We start from the raw sequence: 17,806 nt of genomic DNA on the forward strand, positions 1-17,806 counted from the left end.
AAGTTTTTCTAGTGCTCTTCCACTCCCTCAATTCTCATTTTTCCCCAAGTCTGGGAAAAGAGTCTGAATAATAAGTCTGTTTGGAAGTTCATCAAAATTTGGAAGCTGTAAACACCTCTCTCCATCTTATAAGCTTAAATATTTCATGAAAAATTCAATAGTCTGTAAAACTCAACCCTAGACTGTATTTCTTCATCATCTGGTATATGGGCTCAAGGTCATGTTCACTAAATATGAATTTTCAGAGGAATAGCTATACTAAGTCTATGGTTCAACAAATTCTTGGAGTGGCATTGTGTCCAATGATACCATTTCATGGGAGAAAATTTCCTCTCAAAACAGGTCACATGGTATGAATATATTTTTTAAATTTCTATTTATGTTTGGTATAAGGGTCTGAGAAATTGGTTACTTCCTTCTCCTCCTCCTCCTCTTCCTCCTCCTTCTCCTTCTGCTTTTTTGCCTCCTTCTCCTCCTCCTTTTTCTCCTCCTCCTTCTCCTCCTCCTTTTTCTCCTCCTCCTTCTCCTCCTCCTTTTTCTCCTCCTCCTTCTCCTCCTCCTTTTTCTCCTCCTCCTTCTCCTCCTCCTTTTTCTCCTCCTCCTTCTCCTCCTTTTTCTCCTCCTTCTCCTCCTCCTTTTTCTCCTCCTCCTTCTCTTCCTCCTTTTTCTCCTCCTCCTCCTTCTCCTCCTCCTTTTTCTCCTTCTCCTTCTCCTCCTCCTTTTTCTCCTCCTCCTTCTCCTTCTTAAACTGGAGCAGTGCTCAACTCTGGCTTATATTGGTGCCCCAAATTGAACCTGAGATCTTGGATCCTCAGGCATCAAAGGCTTTTTGCATAACCATTCTACCCTCTGGTGATTCTTCCTGGGATTTTTCTTTGTGGGATTAGGTCATCCCACAACTAAAGTTGAATGACAGGCTCACCATCCATATGTAGCCCTACACAAAAGAAATAAATGCTCTTGAAAATAAGGATATGAAGAACTTTTCCCTACTTACCTCTGCAAGTGCTGTCCTGCAGGCCTGTAGCTGGCCTCCAAGGAGCATCCTGGAAGAAATCCTTGCACCTTTGACAGTTTGGTCCATCTGTATTGTGCTGACAGACACACTGACTATGAACCTGCATTGTATGATAAATGAGTGCATTAAAATTATGATTTTAGTTTTTTTTGTTTGTTTTTGCATAGCCATAGCTACAGACATATACAACCTCACAATTCTGGAGCTCTTTTAATTCATAGAGGAGAGAGAAAGAGAGACACCATAGTTCTAAAACTTCCTCCAGTGCCATAATACATCCCAGGTTAGAATTTGAAACTGGGCCATGTGTCCTAGAATTTGAAACTGGGCCATGTGTCCTACCTGAAGAATGACCTCTCCAGCTCTAAAAAGTGGTCTTTGTAGGTGGAAAATAAAATCTGTGGCCACCAGGCTTCTCTATAGTTCCTTACATATTAGTTACCATATTAAGGCTGACTATTTGCTTTACTGATTAAAAAATTATTTTGTAATTTAAGAATCTCAGTTAATTATTACAATAGACTATGTGGCTTTTCTGAACTCTTGTTTCAGGGCTCTGTGAAATGAGGGGCAGATAGGTTTGGGAGTGTGTAGCTATGAGTGCTGTCGAATGATGATAAGAGGAAGTAGGGGATAAAAAAAATTTCAACAACAGAACAAAAAACAAAACCATGAGGATAACTCATCAGTAAAGTGCAGACTTGTAAATTTGTGACCCTAAGTTCAGTTCCTGCACTGCATATGCCAGAGCTAAGTAGTGCTCTGTGTTCTCTCATAAAGATTGATTCAGAATATTTTTTAAATGACTGGAGAAAGGTATGTGATCCTGTTGACCTAAATACTGAATTTCAAAGCAAAGTTATATTTCCAGTGAATCATAGAGGTTACTGAGGGGGCAGGCACAAGATTCTGAATAATAAGTATTGTACAATCATGACTAATAGTTTAGGATTATTTAGTAGCATACTCCTGGGACTGTGAACAAATTCAATTTTTCTTCTTTTTAGTATATGTGCTGCAGAAGTGAGCACACACATTGCACTTTTAAGACTAGTTCCGAAGATGAAAGAGACCTGTATAATGAAGACATAATCATACATCATGCAAGGAGGAAGCTGCTCAGAATGACCATTTTCATAAGTCAGATATTATATAAGTATCGCAGCAGTGAGAAAAGTCTCTCTCAGATATGCCTCTTAGCTACATTTTTTTTTTTTTTGGTGAGAGAATATATGTGACACTATGGTTTATTAAAAAAAATTTATTTATACCCTAAAGCAACCAGAAGGACAGAAATCACTAAAGTTAGGGCAGAAATAAATAACATTGAGAATAAGAAAACCATACAAAAGATCAGCGAAAGTAAATGTTGGTTCTTCAAAAGAGTGAACAAAATCAACAATCCTTTAGCCAGACTCACAAAACAAAAAAGGGAGAAGACCCAAATAAATTGGATAGTAAATGAAGAGGAGATATCACAACAGACACAGCAGACATTCAACATATCATGCGAGGCTTCTATGAACAACTATATGCCACCAAGCTAGAGAACCTGGAAGAAATGGATGATTTCCTGGATACCTACAAATTTACAAAACTAAGTAAAGAGGAAGTAGATAACATGAACAGGCCCATCACAGCTAATGAAATTGAAACAGTTATCAAAAATCTTCCCAAAAATAAAAGTCCTGGACCAGATGGTTTTACAAATGAATTCTACAAAACCTTCAAAGAAGAACTAATACCTCTACTTTTAAAAGTCTTCCAGAAGATTGAAGACACTGGAATACTCCCTGCCAGCTTCTATGAAGCCAACATCACCCTGATACCAAAAGCAGACAGGGACACAACCAAAAAAGAAAACTACAAACCAATATCTCTGATGAATATAGATGCTAAAATATTGAACAAAATTCTAGCCAACCGGATACAGCAGTATATTAAAAAGATTGTTCATCATGACTAAGTGGGATTTATCCCAGGCATGCAAGGTTGGTTTAATATACGTAAATCAATCAATGTGATCCACCACATCAACAAAAGCAAGACCAAAAACCACATGGTCATATCAATAGATGCAGAGAAAGCCTTTGACAAAATACAACATCCCTTTATGATCAAAACACTACAAAAGATGGGAATAGATGGAAAATCCCTCAAGATAGTGGAGTCTACATATAGCAAACCTACAGCCAACATCATACTCAATGGTGAAAAACTGGAAGCATTTTCCCTCAGATCAGGCACTAGATAGGGCTGCCCACTATCACCATTACTATTCAACATAGTGTTGGAAGTTCTTGCCATAGCAATCAGGCAGGAGCAAGGAATTAAAGGGATACAGATTGGAAGAGAAGAAGTCAAACTCTATCTTTTTGCAGTTGGCATGATAGTATACACAGAAAAACCTAAGGAATCCAGCAAGAAGCTTTTGGAAATCATCAGGCAATACAGTAAGGTGTCAGGCTACAAAATTAACATTCAAAAGTCAGTGGCATTCCTCTATGCAAACAGTAAGTTAGAAGAAATTGAAATTCAAAAATCAATTCCTTTTACTATAGCAACAAAAACAATAAAATATCTAGGAGTAAACCTAACAAAAGAAGTGGAAAACTTGTATACTGAAAATTATGTGTCACTACTCAAGGAAATTGAAAAAGACACAAAAAAGTGGAAAGATATTCCATGTTCATGGGTTGGAAGAATTAACATAATCAAAATGAATATACTAACCAGAGCCATCTATAAATTTAATGCTATCCCCATCAAGATCCCAAGCACATTTTTTAGGAGTATAGAACAAATGTTACAAATGTCTATCTGGAACCAGAAAAGACCTAGAATTGCCAAAACAATCTTGAGAAAAAAGAACAGAACTGAAGGCATCACACTCCCAGATCTCAAATTGTATTATAGGGTCATTTTCTTCAAAACTGCTTGGTACAGGGACATGAATAGACATACTGACCAGTCGAATAGAATTGAGAGCCCAGAAGTGAGCCCCCACACCTATGGACATCTAATCTTTGACAAAGGGGCCCAGACTACTAAATGGGGAAGGCAGAGTCTCTTCAACAAATGGTGTTGGAAACAATAGGTTGAAACATGCAGAAGAATGAAACTGAATCACTGTATTTCACCAAATACAAAAGTAAATTCCAATTGGATCAAGGACTTGGATGTTAGACCACAAACTATCAGATACTTAGAGGAAAATATTGGCAGAACTCTTTTCCGCATACATTTTAAAGACATCTTCAATGAAACGAATCCAATTATAAAGAAGACTAAGGCAAGTATAAACCTATGGGACTACATCAAATTAAAAAGCTTCTTCACAGCAAAAGAAACCACTACCCAAACCAAGAGACCCCTCACAGAATGGGAGAAGATCTTTACATGCCATACATCAGACAAGAGGTTAATAACCAACATATATAAAGAGCTTGCCAAACTCAACAACAAGACAACAAATAACCCCATCCAAAAATGGGGGGGAGGACATGGACAGAATATTCACCACAGAAGAGATCCAAAAGGCTGAGAAACACATGAAAAAATGCTCCAAGTCTCTGATTGTCAGAGTAATGTAAATAAAGACAACGAGATACCACTTCACTCCTGTGAGAATGTCATACATCAGAAAAGGTAACAGCAGCAAATGCTGGAGAGGGTGTGGTGTCAAAGGAACCCTCCTACACTGATGGTGGGAATGTAAATTGGTCCAACCTCTGTGGAGAACAGTCTGGAGAACTCTCAGAAGGCTAGAAATGGACCTACCTTATGATGCTGTAATTCCTCTCCTGGGAATATATCCTAAGGAACCCAACACACCCATCCAAAAAGATCTTTGTACATATATGTTCTTAGCAGCACAATTTGTAATAGCCAAAACCTGGAAGCAACCCAGGTGTCCAACAACAGATGAGTGGCTGAGCAAGTTGTGGTATATATACACAATGGAATACTACTCAGCTGTAAAAAATGGTGACTTCACCGTTTTCAGCCGATCTTGGCTGGACCTTGAAAAATTCATGTTAAGTGAAATAAGTCAGAAACAGAAGTATGAATATGGGATGATCTCACTATCAGGAAGAAGTTGAAAAACAAGTTCAGAAGAGAAAACTCAAGTAGAACCTGAACTGGAATAGGCGTATTGCACCAAAGTAAAAGACTCTGGGGTGGGTGGGTAGGGAGAATACAGATCCAAGAAGGATGACAGAGGACCTAGTGGGGGTTATATTGTTATATGGGAAACTGGGGAATGTTATGCATGTACAAACGACTGTATTTAGTGTTGAGTGTAAAACATTAATTCCCCCCAAAAAAATAAAAAATAAAATTATTTATAAAATAAAAAATATCAACAAGACCATAGGATAAGAGGAGTACAATTACACACAATTCCCACCACCAGAGTTCTGTATCCCATCGCCTCCCTTGAAAGCTGTCCTATTCTTTGTTTCTCTGGGAGCATGGACCCAGGATCTAAATGCTTTTTCAGATACCAAGTTGCAGATGCTACCATGATGCCAACCTGATCCCTGAGCAGACGACTTCACCAACATACTCTGGAGCCTCCCAGTAGGAAAAAGATAGAAACAGGCTGCGGGTATGGATCAAACTGCTAATGTCCATGTTCAGTGGAGAAGCAATTACAGAAGCCAGACCTTCCACCTTCTGAACCTTCTACCTCCGACACTATGGTTTCTACCCATCAAATCTCCATTGTTTAGAAAAGCAAGCAGAGTGTAAACATATAAACCACTATTTAATTAATATGAGAGGGGAAAAATTGATCATATGTCTAGAACTTCTTAAAAAACAGACTGAGTCTTTTTAATACACAGGCTGAGTCTTTGATATGTGCACTCTCTCAAAAACCTAGACCAGGGAGAACAGAAGCAACTGGTAGCACAGCTATATACAAGATGCTGGGTATTATACCCCAAACCCTAACAAAGGGACTTTCCAAAGTCAACCCAATCACCAAAGAATGTGATGATAACAATAACTATCCATTGTCTTCTTGAACCCTAAGACAACAGGAACCTCACATTTCCACTATAGAGCCTATATTTCCCCCAGTCCTGGAACCTTAGGGTGGGGCCCACTTTCCTACATGCTGCTCTCAATTCAAATTAAATAATATTGCATCCACGGATTGCAACCTAATCAACGGAACGAGTGCCACCACAACATGTTTCACTTCAGACTGTGTCCAGAGACTTCAGGTGTGGAATGACAACCCTTCAGCCTCATTACTCGGGTGAGACCTTTCCTTTCATAGTATTCTTAATTCCATTCCAGGTGGTCCACTCCCCAATAAAATCCCCAAACCTAGATATAGTCCAGGTCCCCTGAGATAGAGCTTATGTTCACACGTGCCCATAAATTAGGGGGAAAATATGTACCTGAAAGCAAAAGTACACAAGAGCATGCAGGGAATGCCTCATCTGCACTATTCCAGTCTTTAGGTCCATGATTATTCAACAGTTTGTTTGGCTTTGTATGTTAACTCTCTTTTCAGCCACCAGGTTCCGGATGCCAACAAGATGCTGACCAGACTTCCCTGGAGAGACGACCCCATTAGTGTGTATTGGAGCTCCACTTCCCCAGAGCCCCACCCTACTATGGAAAGAGAGAGGCAGACTCAGAGTATGGACCTACCAGTCAACGCCCATGTTCAATTACAGAAGCAATTATAGAAGCTAGACCTTCCACCCTCTGCAACCCATAACGACCCTGGATCCATACTCGCAGAAAGATAGAGAATGGGAAGGCTATCAGGGGAGGGGATGGGATATGGAGATCGGGTTATGGGAATTGTGGAACTGTACCCCTCTTATTCTATGGTTTTGTTAATGTCTCCTTTCTTAAAAAAAAAAAAAAAAAAACAACAGTTCCTTAGCTAAAAAAAAAGAAAAGCAAGCAGAAAGAGAGTGAGATGAGCTATTGTGAAAAAATCATAAATGATAAATTCATACGCCCAAAGGTAACAGAAATTTCAAGAATTTCTGGGTAGAAAACTAAGTGATCCTTTCCCTAAGCCCACCTACTTCTCATCCCAAGGGATCTATTGGGCCAGGTGGGACCATATCCACCCTAACACATACACAACTGGTAATTGGACTGCCAATTGGATCTTCCTACTGAATCTGATTTAGAACTAGGATGGCTAAGGGAAGGTAGGAGAGTCATCTGCTTTTGGGTAAGTAACTCACCATTCCAGAGGGGCTGAAAACATCTCCCCGCATGGTCTGCATTGGCGCACATTCGTTAGCATGGCCATTGCAAAAACAGCTCCCCTGGACCACCATCTTGTAGAGAGCATAGTAATATTTGTCGAGGGAATCTTTTTGCCTCCTTCCAAGTAAAGTATCCCCAAGGGTGTGGAGTTTGGTGAAGTTTATCCTCAAGTTTGTTAATGTCACAAGGTCTAGTGAAGAGAAAACAATGAAAATAACCATCAAAATGCAATCCTTGGGGGGTAGATAGCATAGTAGTTATACAAAAAACAAACAAGCAAACAAACTCTCAAGCCTGATGCTCCAGTGTCCCAGGTTCAATCCTCCATACCACCATGAACCAGAGCTGAGCAGTGCTCTGGTAACAACAACAACAAAAAAGTACAATCCTTGATTGCCTTTCCTTGAGTGTAATATATTGATAGCAATACAATAACAAGCAGCAATCATAAATAACATTTGCAAAAAAAAGAACTGGTACAGAAAACAAAACTATTCATACCCTGGATGTAAGCACTGTAAGGGTTTTCTATTTCAAAGCTGGGGTCCAAAACTTTTAAAACAACCTGTAAAATAAAAATAGTTATTTTACTCAAAAGCATCATTGCTAAGCATACTAAAACATATTCTCTCTCTTTCTGATTTTATGTTGTTGTCTGGGTTTCATACTCTGAGATGAGTTCTTCAGATAGAAGGAGAGATAAAGAAGAAAGGGAAAGACACCAAGCCACCACAGCTGAACCTTCTCCCAATGCAGTGGGGCCTGGTCTTGCATGTGACAAAGCAGGTGAGCTACTGAGCTATTTGCTGACCACATCCATACACTCTCTTTTTTATTCTTCATTTAATTAATTGATTTATTGATTGATTTATTATTTATTATTTTTTATACATTTAAAAATTTCTTTATTGGAGGATTAATGTTTTATAGCTGACAGTAAAAGACAATAGTTTGTCCATGTGTAACATTGCTCAGTTTTCCACACAACAATTCAACCCCCACTAGGTCCTTCCTCCTCTGCCATCATGTTCCAGGACCTGAACTCTCCCTACCTACCCCAGAGTCTTTTACTTTGGTGCAATACACCAAACCCAGTCCAAGTTCTGCTTTGTGGTTTCCTTTATATTCTTATTTTTCAACTTCTTTTTTAAAAATTTCTTTATTAGGGAATTAATGTTTTACATTCGACAGTAAATACAATAGTTTGTACATGCATAACATTCCCCAGTTTGCCACATAACAATACAATCCCCACCAGGTCCTCTGTCATCCTTCTTGGATCTGTATTCTCCTCACCCACCCACTCCAGAGTCTTTTACTTTGGTGTGATACGCCAATTCCAGTTCAGTTTCTACTTGTGTTTTCTTTTCTGATCTTGTTTATTTAATTTATTTTTTTATTTTTTACCTCCAGGGTTGTTGCTTGGGTTTGGTGCCAGAATAATGAACCCACTGCTCCTGGAGGCTAATTTTTCCAGAAAGAAATTGAAAGAGAAGGAGGAGGAGCGAGAGAGAGAGAGAGAGAGAGAGAGAGAGCGGGAGAGACCTGGAGACCTGCTTCACCACTTGCGAAGTATCCCCGAGAGGGAGAGACCTGAAGACCTGCTTCACCACTTGTGAAGTATCCCCACTGCAGGTGGGGAGTCAGGGACTCATACTTGGATCCTTGCATGGGTCCTTGTGCTTAGTACTAAGTGTGCTTAACCAGGTGCGCCACCTCCTGGGTCCTCATATGCTCTCTCTTTTTAAAAAACTTTTATTTGTAGGAGCCAGGTCATGGCACACTGGTAGAGTGCACACATTATCATGCACAAGGACTCAGGTTCAAGGCCTTGGTCCCTGTCTATATAGGGGCAGCTCAGCTTCATCAGTTGTGGAGCAGGGCTTTAGGTGTTTCTCCTTCTCTCTGCCTTTTTTTCTTCTGTCTTTCTCTCACACTATGTTAAATGATACAGAAAAAAAAAAAAAAAACGGCTACCAGGAACAATGAAGTCATGCATGCACTGAGCTCCAACAACAGCTCAGGTGGCTAAAAAATAAAAATAAAGTTAGATAGATAGATAGATAGATAGATAGATAGATAGATAGATAGATAGATATTTAGACCACTCTGCCTTTTTATGTGCTGCAAGGGATCCCATCCAGGGCCTTGTGCATATTATGTTCTTAACAGTTGAGCTATTTTTCCAGTCCCTCATTTCAATTTAGACATTTTGTCTTTATTATTATTTTTTGTCACCAAGACTTCATTGAACTGAGCAACTTTTTCAAATAGAAGAGCAAAAGTCAGAAATAAGAGGGAGGGAAAGATACCACAGCACTGAACTTTACCTTAGTACCATAGTGGCCAGGTTGAATATGGGTTATACTCATGACAAAGCAGGTACACTATCTAGGTGAACTACCTTGCTACTTCATTCTTAAAACAAAACAAAACAAAACAAACAAGCAAACAAAAAACCAACAGAATAGCTAGTGGTCTAGGAATGGCTCAGTGGATGGAACATCCTTTGTATACTTAACACCCTGAGTTTGATCTTCTACAAAACTCTGCTCTGTCTCTCATTCTAATAAAATAAAAAGAAAAAAAAAACTTTAAAAAAAAAACAACTGAAATTATGTTTCGGTAAACTATACCTAAATTTTTTTCATTTAAGTTAACCACATTTTTAAAGGTCTAATTGATGTCAAAAGAAATCTAAGGCAACCCCACCAATGTGTCCTAGAGCCCCGCTTCCCCAGAGGCCTGCCCCACTAGAGAAAGAGAGAGATAAGCTGGGACTATGGATCGACCTGTCAACGCCCATGTTCAGCGGGGAAGCAATTGCAGAAGCTAGACCTTCCACCTTCTGCATCCCACAATGACCTTGGGTCCATACTACCAGAGGGATAAAGAATAGGAAAGCTATCAGGGGAGGGGATGGTGTACAGAATACTGATGGTGGGAATTGTGTGGAGTTGTACCTCTCTTATCCTATGGTTTTGTCAGTGTTTCCTTTTTATAAATAAATAAATAAAAGAAATACAAGGAAGGAAACACTACCTCACCACCAGCTGAGGGTTCAATATCAGAATATCTGGAGTCACAAACAAGGTCTCCCACTTTCTGGGCCTGGCCAGATGCAATGGTGGGAAAGGAAGTAGCACAGTCTTTTGCAAAATATTTGAGTACTTTCCATGTGTGTCCATAGTCCGTGGAACGTTCAACTAACATTGCAGCAGGTCGAAAAGTCTATGGAAAAATGAGTGAAACTTAGAATATTCACAATGACACACTCTTTTAAAAAAACTTTTATTTATTTATTTATTTATTGATTGATTTATTATTGGATAGAGACAAAGAGAAATTGAGGGGAAGGGGAGATAGAGATGGAGAGATACAGAGAGACACTGCAGCCTTGCTTCACCACTTGTGAAGCTTTCCCCCTGCAGGTGGGGACCAGGGGCTTGAACCTGGGTCCTTGTGCACTGTAGTGTGTGCTTAACCAGGTGCGCCACCACCTGGCCCCTACAATGATAGATTCTATTCACCATTATTATTATTATTCTATTATTATAACTGTGTGGATTATTAATTGAAGATTGATGGTATATAAATAAAGCCAATGTAATTTATATTTCACAGCAGTTTGCATCTAGATTTATTTGTCAACAATGCTTTTGCTCTGGAAAACTCTTACATAGTCTTTAATACCCTAGCCACCACCAAGTTCATTCTAACTCCCCAGAATTAGTCTCCTCAACTAATTCCCCAGCATTCTAATCATGTATCTATTTCTATTTCTTGTCACTTTGTACTGAGTATATCTATTATCTACTCATTTATCTCTATCTAGCTACCTGTTTGTATCTATAACTAAACTGTGAGCTGTCTGAAGGCAAAGATTGTTTTCCTTTTCATTTTTTAAATAATTTTTAAGATTTTTTTTTTTTGCCTCTAGGGTTATTGCTGGGGCTCAGTGCCTGCACCATGAATCCACTGCTTCTGGAGGCCATTCCCCCCCCCCCTTTTGTTGCCCTTGTTGTAACCTTGTTGTGGTCATTATTGTTGTTGTTGTCACCATTGTTGGATAGGACAGAAAGAAATAGAGAGAGGAGGGGAAGACAGAGAGGGAGAGAGAAAGACAGACACCTGTACACCTGCTTCACCGCCTGTGAAGCGACTCCCCTGCAGGTTGGGAGCAGGGGGCTGGAACTAGGATCCTCATGCCGGTCCTTGCGCTTTGTGCCACATGCGCTTAACCCCCTGCGCTACCTCCCAACCCCCAAAATTTGTTTTTATTACTAAAACTCAATACTAGATCTCATTTCAAAACTGAAACAAATCATATCATCACAGAATTTACCCTGGTATATAAATAACCTTAGTAAAGATAACTCAACGGTTCTTCTCTTAATCATAATCTTTCTATAATGCCCCAAATATTTCTCAATTCTTGTGCCCCCTTTATTTCTTGAGAATTGTCTTTCTAGTTCTTGTGGTCCCTGTCACTTCAGAGTTTGGAGTTTTCTTGTTGCTGTTTTCAGAGAATGTTTCTTTAGTTAACCATATAATTTATTATTTAATGAGTAGCAATTTTTTAAAATTAAACAATAAAAACTCATACAACAAAGCTCAAACCTAGGTTGACACATTTCTTTGTTCTCTGTAAGAAAGCAAGGAAGCAGAATTCCAAGTGAGCCAGGCATTTGACAAGTAGATGAAGAAGGCAACAAAATGCTGTGCCTTTACCTTAAAGGTCAGAATGAGGTGGCTGAATTGAAATAATGCCTCAAGGTTCAATCTGATGCTGACATGATCAAGACCTAAAGAAATTCAGAAAAGAAAATAAGTGACTTTGAGAGTCACCGGTTGACCCCATTAACCTTTATTGTGACTTATCTATAATAAAATCCTTTGAAGTCATATGGTTAGTCATCAACACTGTTTCCTAGTCTGTTGGAATTGTTTTGTGCTCCATTCCACGACAAGGCGAAGATCTATGAAACAATATATGCTCTACCCTGAATGTGGTAGCAATACACATAGCCACTGTGTGGCAGTATTACATGCCAAGGGCATTGCAGGACATTTCCCATAGTGAAAGAGAGGACTCATTTCCATCAAGTTAAATTTTGACTACATATAAAGTAGCAAGCTAGAGCACAGTTAAAATCAACACACCTTGTCATTCTAACAGCTGCTAACTTGAACTAGAATTTTATGGTCATTTAATGTAGGACAGTTCAGAATATTTCCCTTAGGTTGCTGATCAGGATCCTTCCATGGCTGAGAAGACAGAAGCATGCAGGCTAGGACTTTATACTGATATAGTTAGCTGCCACCCATCTTTTTTTTATATATATTTATTTAAGAAAGGAGACATTAACAAAACTGTAGGATAGGAGGGGTACAACTCCACACAATTCCCGCCACCCAATCTCCATATCCCCTTTTTTTTTTTTTTAGTAAACTTTTATTTTTATTTTTATTTATTGGATGGAGACAGCCAGAAACCTAGAGGGAAGGGATAAGATAGGGAGAGAGACAGAGAGACATCTGCAGCACTGCTTCACTACTTGCAAAGCTTCCCCCTGCAGGTGGGGACTGGGGTCTCAAACCAGGGTTCTTGCACATTGTAACACATATGCTCAACCTGGTGCGCCACCACCTGGCCTTGCTGCCAACCATCTTAAGGATGGAGGGAGAGGGTGGGTCTTAACCAGGACATAATAGAAGCCCTGACTGCTCTTGAGTAGCAGTGCCCAATAAAACTATACTGAGTGAATTAAAATTTCTAAAAGCCAGGATATTGTGCACAGGGCAGAGCACACGCCTTATATGCTTAGGGCTCCAGATTCAAATCACAACAGTAGCTGGAAGCATTACAACACCAGAAGTTTCCTTGGAGGGTGGAGCAGTGCTGGGGTCTCTGTCTATCTCCTCTGTCTAATGTAAAAGAACTGGACCAGATAGTGTTAGTATTGTGAAGCCTTCATATTACACTAAACAACAAAATAATTTTCTAGCAGCTGTATTTCAAAAAATAAAAAAAGAAATTTGTGAATTTATTTTAATATATTTGATTATATATTCCAAAAATTAGCTTTCTTTAACATATAATTTATATTTTAAAAGCTGATAATGCTGTATTACATATTCCTGAAAATTAAGTCTGAGAATGTTTTCATAGCTATAGCACATGCCATCTGGGATTAACTATGATTTAAGTCCTTGCTTATCACCTGCGCCAAGGAGATACAACACTGGAGCATCTAACTCTAGAGAACAGTAGCTGGATTGTGGTGGACTGGAATTTAGTTTAGAGTTCTAGAGTGAATGGTTCCAGGAAGGACTTTGCCGCTGAGAGGGTAGGCATATTCCAGGCTCTTTTTTTTTTTTTTTTTTTAATTCCAGGCTCTTGTGTCAGGGTTCCTTTCTAGGAAGAAGACATATGTTCTGCTTTCCCAACATTTTGCTTGTAAATTCTTGTTTTATGTAAGCAAGTTTTGACAGCAGGGCACTCCTGAAGAGATGTGGACCGAAGGTTGGACATGCAGGTCAAAATAACTACTTATCAAAGAAAACTGGTGACTGTGGTAAAAATGACCTCACAATCATTAGGGAGAGTCCAACTCAAGTTCAAGAATTAGGATTCAAAACAAATTGGATTTTAGAAGGCACTAAACATCATGGTCCAACAGACAACATAGAATAACAGCCTCATAATTATGCTGGCCCTAAACTATCTTATATATTATAGTTATTCCCATACCACCCTCAAATATTTAGGATCCACTAAAGAAAATACATTCAGATATTTGAAGAGAATAGACTGTAGCTAAAAGTGTTTTAAATGTGGTAATGAAATAAAATTGTAATGATGAAGGGAAAAAAATGAAGGGAAGTGTTGAGGAGAGAGAGAGAGTTATGAGTGAGCTACTGTGAAATCCAGCCTGGAAGCAATATATTTAGGTATGCAAGATTGGGGTGGGATATAAGAAGTTCCTGATCAGATCCAAATCTAAGGTGGGAAATGTGGGCTGTCAGGGTCACTATAAAATCTAATATCACAACTGTTTGGGAACAGAGAAGGACATAAATCCAGGAAGTACAGGACTTCAGTCATTAGCCAACTTGCACATAATACAAAATGGAACAGTACTTAGTTGCTAAAAATGATGAATTCATCTACTTTTGGTCATCTTGGATAGAACTGGGGGCATCATGTTAAGTGAGATAAATTTAAAAGGAAGAGCAGGACAAATACTGAATGATTTCTCTTCTAAGCAGGACTTGATAAATGGGGACAGGGAGGAAGAATACTGGATGCTACATTGCATCAAAACAAAGGGTTCTGGGAAAGGAGGGAGAGGGAACGTCAAAAGAGATATTTTGGGTCCTGGTGCATAATGAAGTCATACCCATGTGTATATGTCTGCACTGTAAACCATGAACCCCTTTGATAAAATATGAACAAACTTATTTATTTAATAGAGACAGAGAAATCACTAAAGCAGAGTGGGATAAAGAGAGACAGAGAGGCACCTGCAGCATTGCTTCACCACTCAGAAGCTTCCCCCCTTGCAGGTGGAGACTAGGGGCTTGAACCTTGGTCCTTGCTCATTGTAACATGTGCAGTCAACCAGGTATGCCACTGCCTGCCCCAACCCCTTTTTAAATGACAACTTTTGATTTATAGCAAGAAGCAAAATATTCTTTTTCTCTCTCCTTTCATGTGTTTGAGAAAGAAAATGTGCACACTGGTAACTCTCAGGCTTTCTCTGGCATAATAAATTCAATTTATAGTATTTCATAAATATTCTTATTAGTGTTAATAGCTTTTTTTTTTTTACAAAGAAAAATATGGATACTGAGATTTTTTTCTTTCCCTCCCATAGAAAGAGTAAACGACTCTGAATTATGTGCTTAAAGTATACTTTGGCTTGTCTAGTAAAAAATAATCTTTTTTTTTAAATGAAAATAAATTATGTTCTCCATATGCCTGATGAATGCAATTTCATTCCAACATAATTCCTTGCTGTGACAGTGTTAAATCAGATCCTGAAAATGCTGTCTTATTAAAAGCATAAAAAAACCTCATCAAAGCAAGGACTGCAAAAGCTGAATGTGGGAAGAGACTGGCATACTTTAACGATGACTCTTTAGTCACTACCAGGCCACCCCATCAGCTGGGGCCCTAATTGGGGAGTCCTGAGAGTCCCAAACAGACATGATGGGCCTAGACCTCAAATAAATCCCTCTCTCCATTGTTACTGGTCATTTCTATCAGGAACAACACAATAGACCCCTTTGTGGGCCCCCATATGACCTTGCCCTCAACTTGGATCAACAACAGGAGAGAATGTTCCATCCTCCGAAGGGAGCCTGGACAATATACTTTGTTACACCTGAGGAAGATGGATCCTGATATTGGGGCAGCTTGGAGTGTTCCTACTTATGACCACAGAATGTGAGCTCAGACCTACAGAAATGCAGAGGTCACATAGGCTCCTAAGCTGAATATGGGCCCCAGATCACACTAAATCTATGGGGTTTACAGTTAACAATATTTATACACCTTTCCCATATTTGGGAGCTACTCTCTTCCCTGATCCAGCTTTCTGGTCCTTCTGCCAGCCATGACATCACCTCCACAGACAATAATTAGTATCCACCTGCATATCAGATTTCAGACTCAGGCATAAATAAATAAATAAATATAAAAGTATGAAAAAATAAAAAATTGAAAAGAGCTCAATCATACCATTTTCAGATTGCCACCGTTTCTTTTCTTTATCTTTCTCAAAGCTAGTGAGTACATTTTCTATGGTATGGCTGTTGGGTTGGGTGTGTGGATCATATGAAAATCTGGAGTCACAGATGAAGCATTTTTGTTCTCCCTGGAAAATGCCGTAGAGAAAGAATAGTAATTGCTTATTGTTTATTTGAATTTGAAAACAAGCTGTACTTACTATATTTGTCTTCTGATCAGGCTAAAAATAAAAAAGCAGAGGAAATAACAAGACATTAACTTTTCCGTCAATAAGTACCTAATAGTACAACTAGAAATGATATTAAAATATGGCATATAAATTTTGTGAATTTATGTATTTGGGGCAAGAATATAAGTTTACATAAAACTTATTTTTTCTCATATACCAAGTAATCTGAAGCTATTTCAAATTATGGTGTAGCAATTTAAACACTTTATGTTGGAATTTCTTCTTTTAGTTTATAAAAAAGAATATCTGGCAAGAAATTAAAGAGACAATTAGGCACCAGACTATGGCAACTATTATCCTTTCTTTTTTTAATATTTTGTTTATTTATTAATGAGAAAGATAGGAGGAGAGAGAGAAAGAGCCAGTTATCACTCTGGTACATGTGTTGCTGGGGACTGAACTTGGGACTTCATGCTTGAGAATCCAGCGCTTTATCCATTCCACCACCTCCTGGACCACCTATTATCCTTTGTTTATTAGGCATGAGTTTTGGTAGAAAAAACTTCCATGACCAAAATATTTACATCACACTTGTGGACTTTATAAAAGATTTTCATTTAGCTTACTGTAGAGATCTACTCTCTTGTCGTGAATACTGGAAGACTTTATTAGTGAATTGAATGTGTTTTGCTTACAATGAATTATTAATACATTTGTTATTTTATTTTGTTAGTACAGTGAGAAATTAAGAGCAGAAGGGGAGATAGAGAGAGAGTAAAAAAAAGAAACACTGCATTAACACTCTTGAAGCTTCCTCTCCTGCAGGTGGAGACTGGGGGTCCTTGCACACGATGATGTATGTGCTCAGCCAGGTGTGCCACTTTCAGCCCCTCGAATTTTCAAAGGTTACATCAGACAACTTCAGCTTTTGAGCTTGTTTCATGTCTACTTGTATCAGCATTTAGAACTTCTAAGGGAATGTGCAAAGATTTTCAAAAGACAGCTAGTAGACTACAAAGTTATTCATGGCTTGCAGGATTTTAGGGGAGAATTTTAGCAAAATTTCTAAGAAGAACTTCTGCTTATTATAACCTTTTGGCTGGAAATTGCCTGAAATCAGGGGGGCAGGAGGTGGGTCATCTGATAGAGCATATACATTGCTGCATATGAGAAGCCAGGTTCAAGATCCCAGTTCTTAACTGCAAGGGGAAGACTATAAATAAGTGGGGCAGTGTTGCAGGTGTCTCCTTTTCTCTGACTCTTTTTCACTATCTTTTCATACCCTCTATCAAAAAGGAGGGGAAAAAATGAGAGGAGGAAGAATAAAAAGAAAGGAAGGAATAAAGGGAGGAAGGAAAGAGAAGGGGAGGAGCGAGGAAAGGAAGGCAAAAAATATCCCCAGGAAAGATGAAATCATGCAGACACCAAGCTCTGATTTATATATATTATCTAGGCCCTTATTACCACTTGAGGTTATTATGTATTTGCTGGATGATTGTCTCTGTTATTACAGTTAAGTTGAATGAGGGTAAATTGACTTTATTGCTACAGTGTCTGGCTTATAGTAGATACTTGTTAAAATTTGTTGAATGACTATATTATTATTCTAGTGATT

The 17,806-nt window shown here is 38.8% G+C and overlaps 1 protein-coding gene across 1 annotated transcript in view; it reads right to left on the reverse strand.

The window, feature by feature from the left end:
- Window positions 1-17,806, reverse strand: part of LAMB4 (laminin subunit beta 4) — a 125,145-nt gene that overhangs the window by 86,233 nt on the left and 21,106 nt on the right. Inside the window, exons 4-9 of the mRNA XM_060196406.1 lie at window positions 16,014-16,149; window positions 11,999-12,072; window positions 10,310-10,498; window positions 7,769-7,832; window positions 7,243-7,457; window positions 998-1,118 (exon numbers count right to left, since the gene is read on the reverse strand). Of these exons, the coding sequence (XP_060052389.1) occupies window positions 998-1,118; window positions 7,243-7,457; window positions 7,769-7,832; window positions 10,310-10,498; window positions 11,999-12,072; window positions 16,014-16,149 (799 nt within the window). The remainder of the gene's footprint in view (window positions 1-997; window positions 1,119-7,242; window positions 7,458-7,768; window positions 7,833-10,309; window positions 10,499-11,998; window positions 12,073-16,013; window positions 16,150-17,806) is intronic.

The sequence above is a fragment of the Erinaceus europaeus genome, chromosome 8 (genome assembly GCF_950295315.1).
Source record: "Erinaceus europaeus chromosome 8, mEriEur2.1, whole genome shotgun sequence".
NCBI classification, from domain to species: Eukaryota; Metazoa; Chordata; class Mammalia; order Eulipotyphla; family Erinaceidae; genus Erinaceus; species Erinaceus europaeus.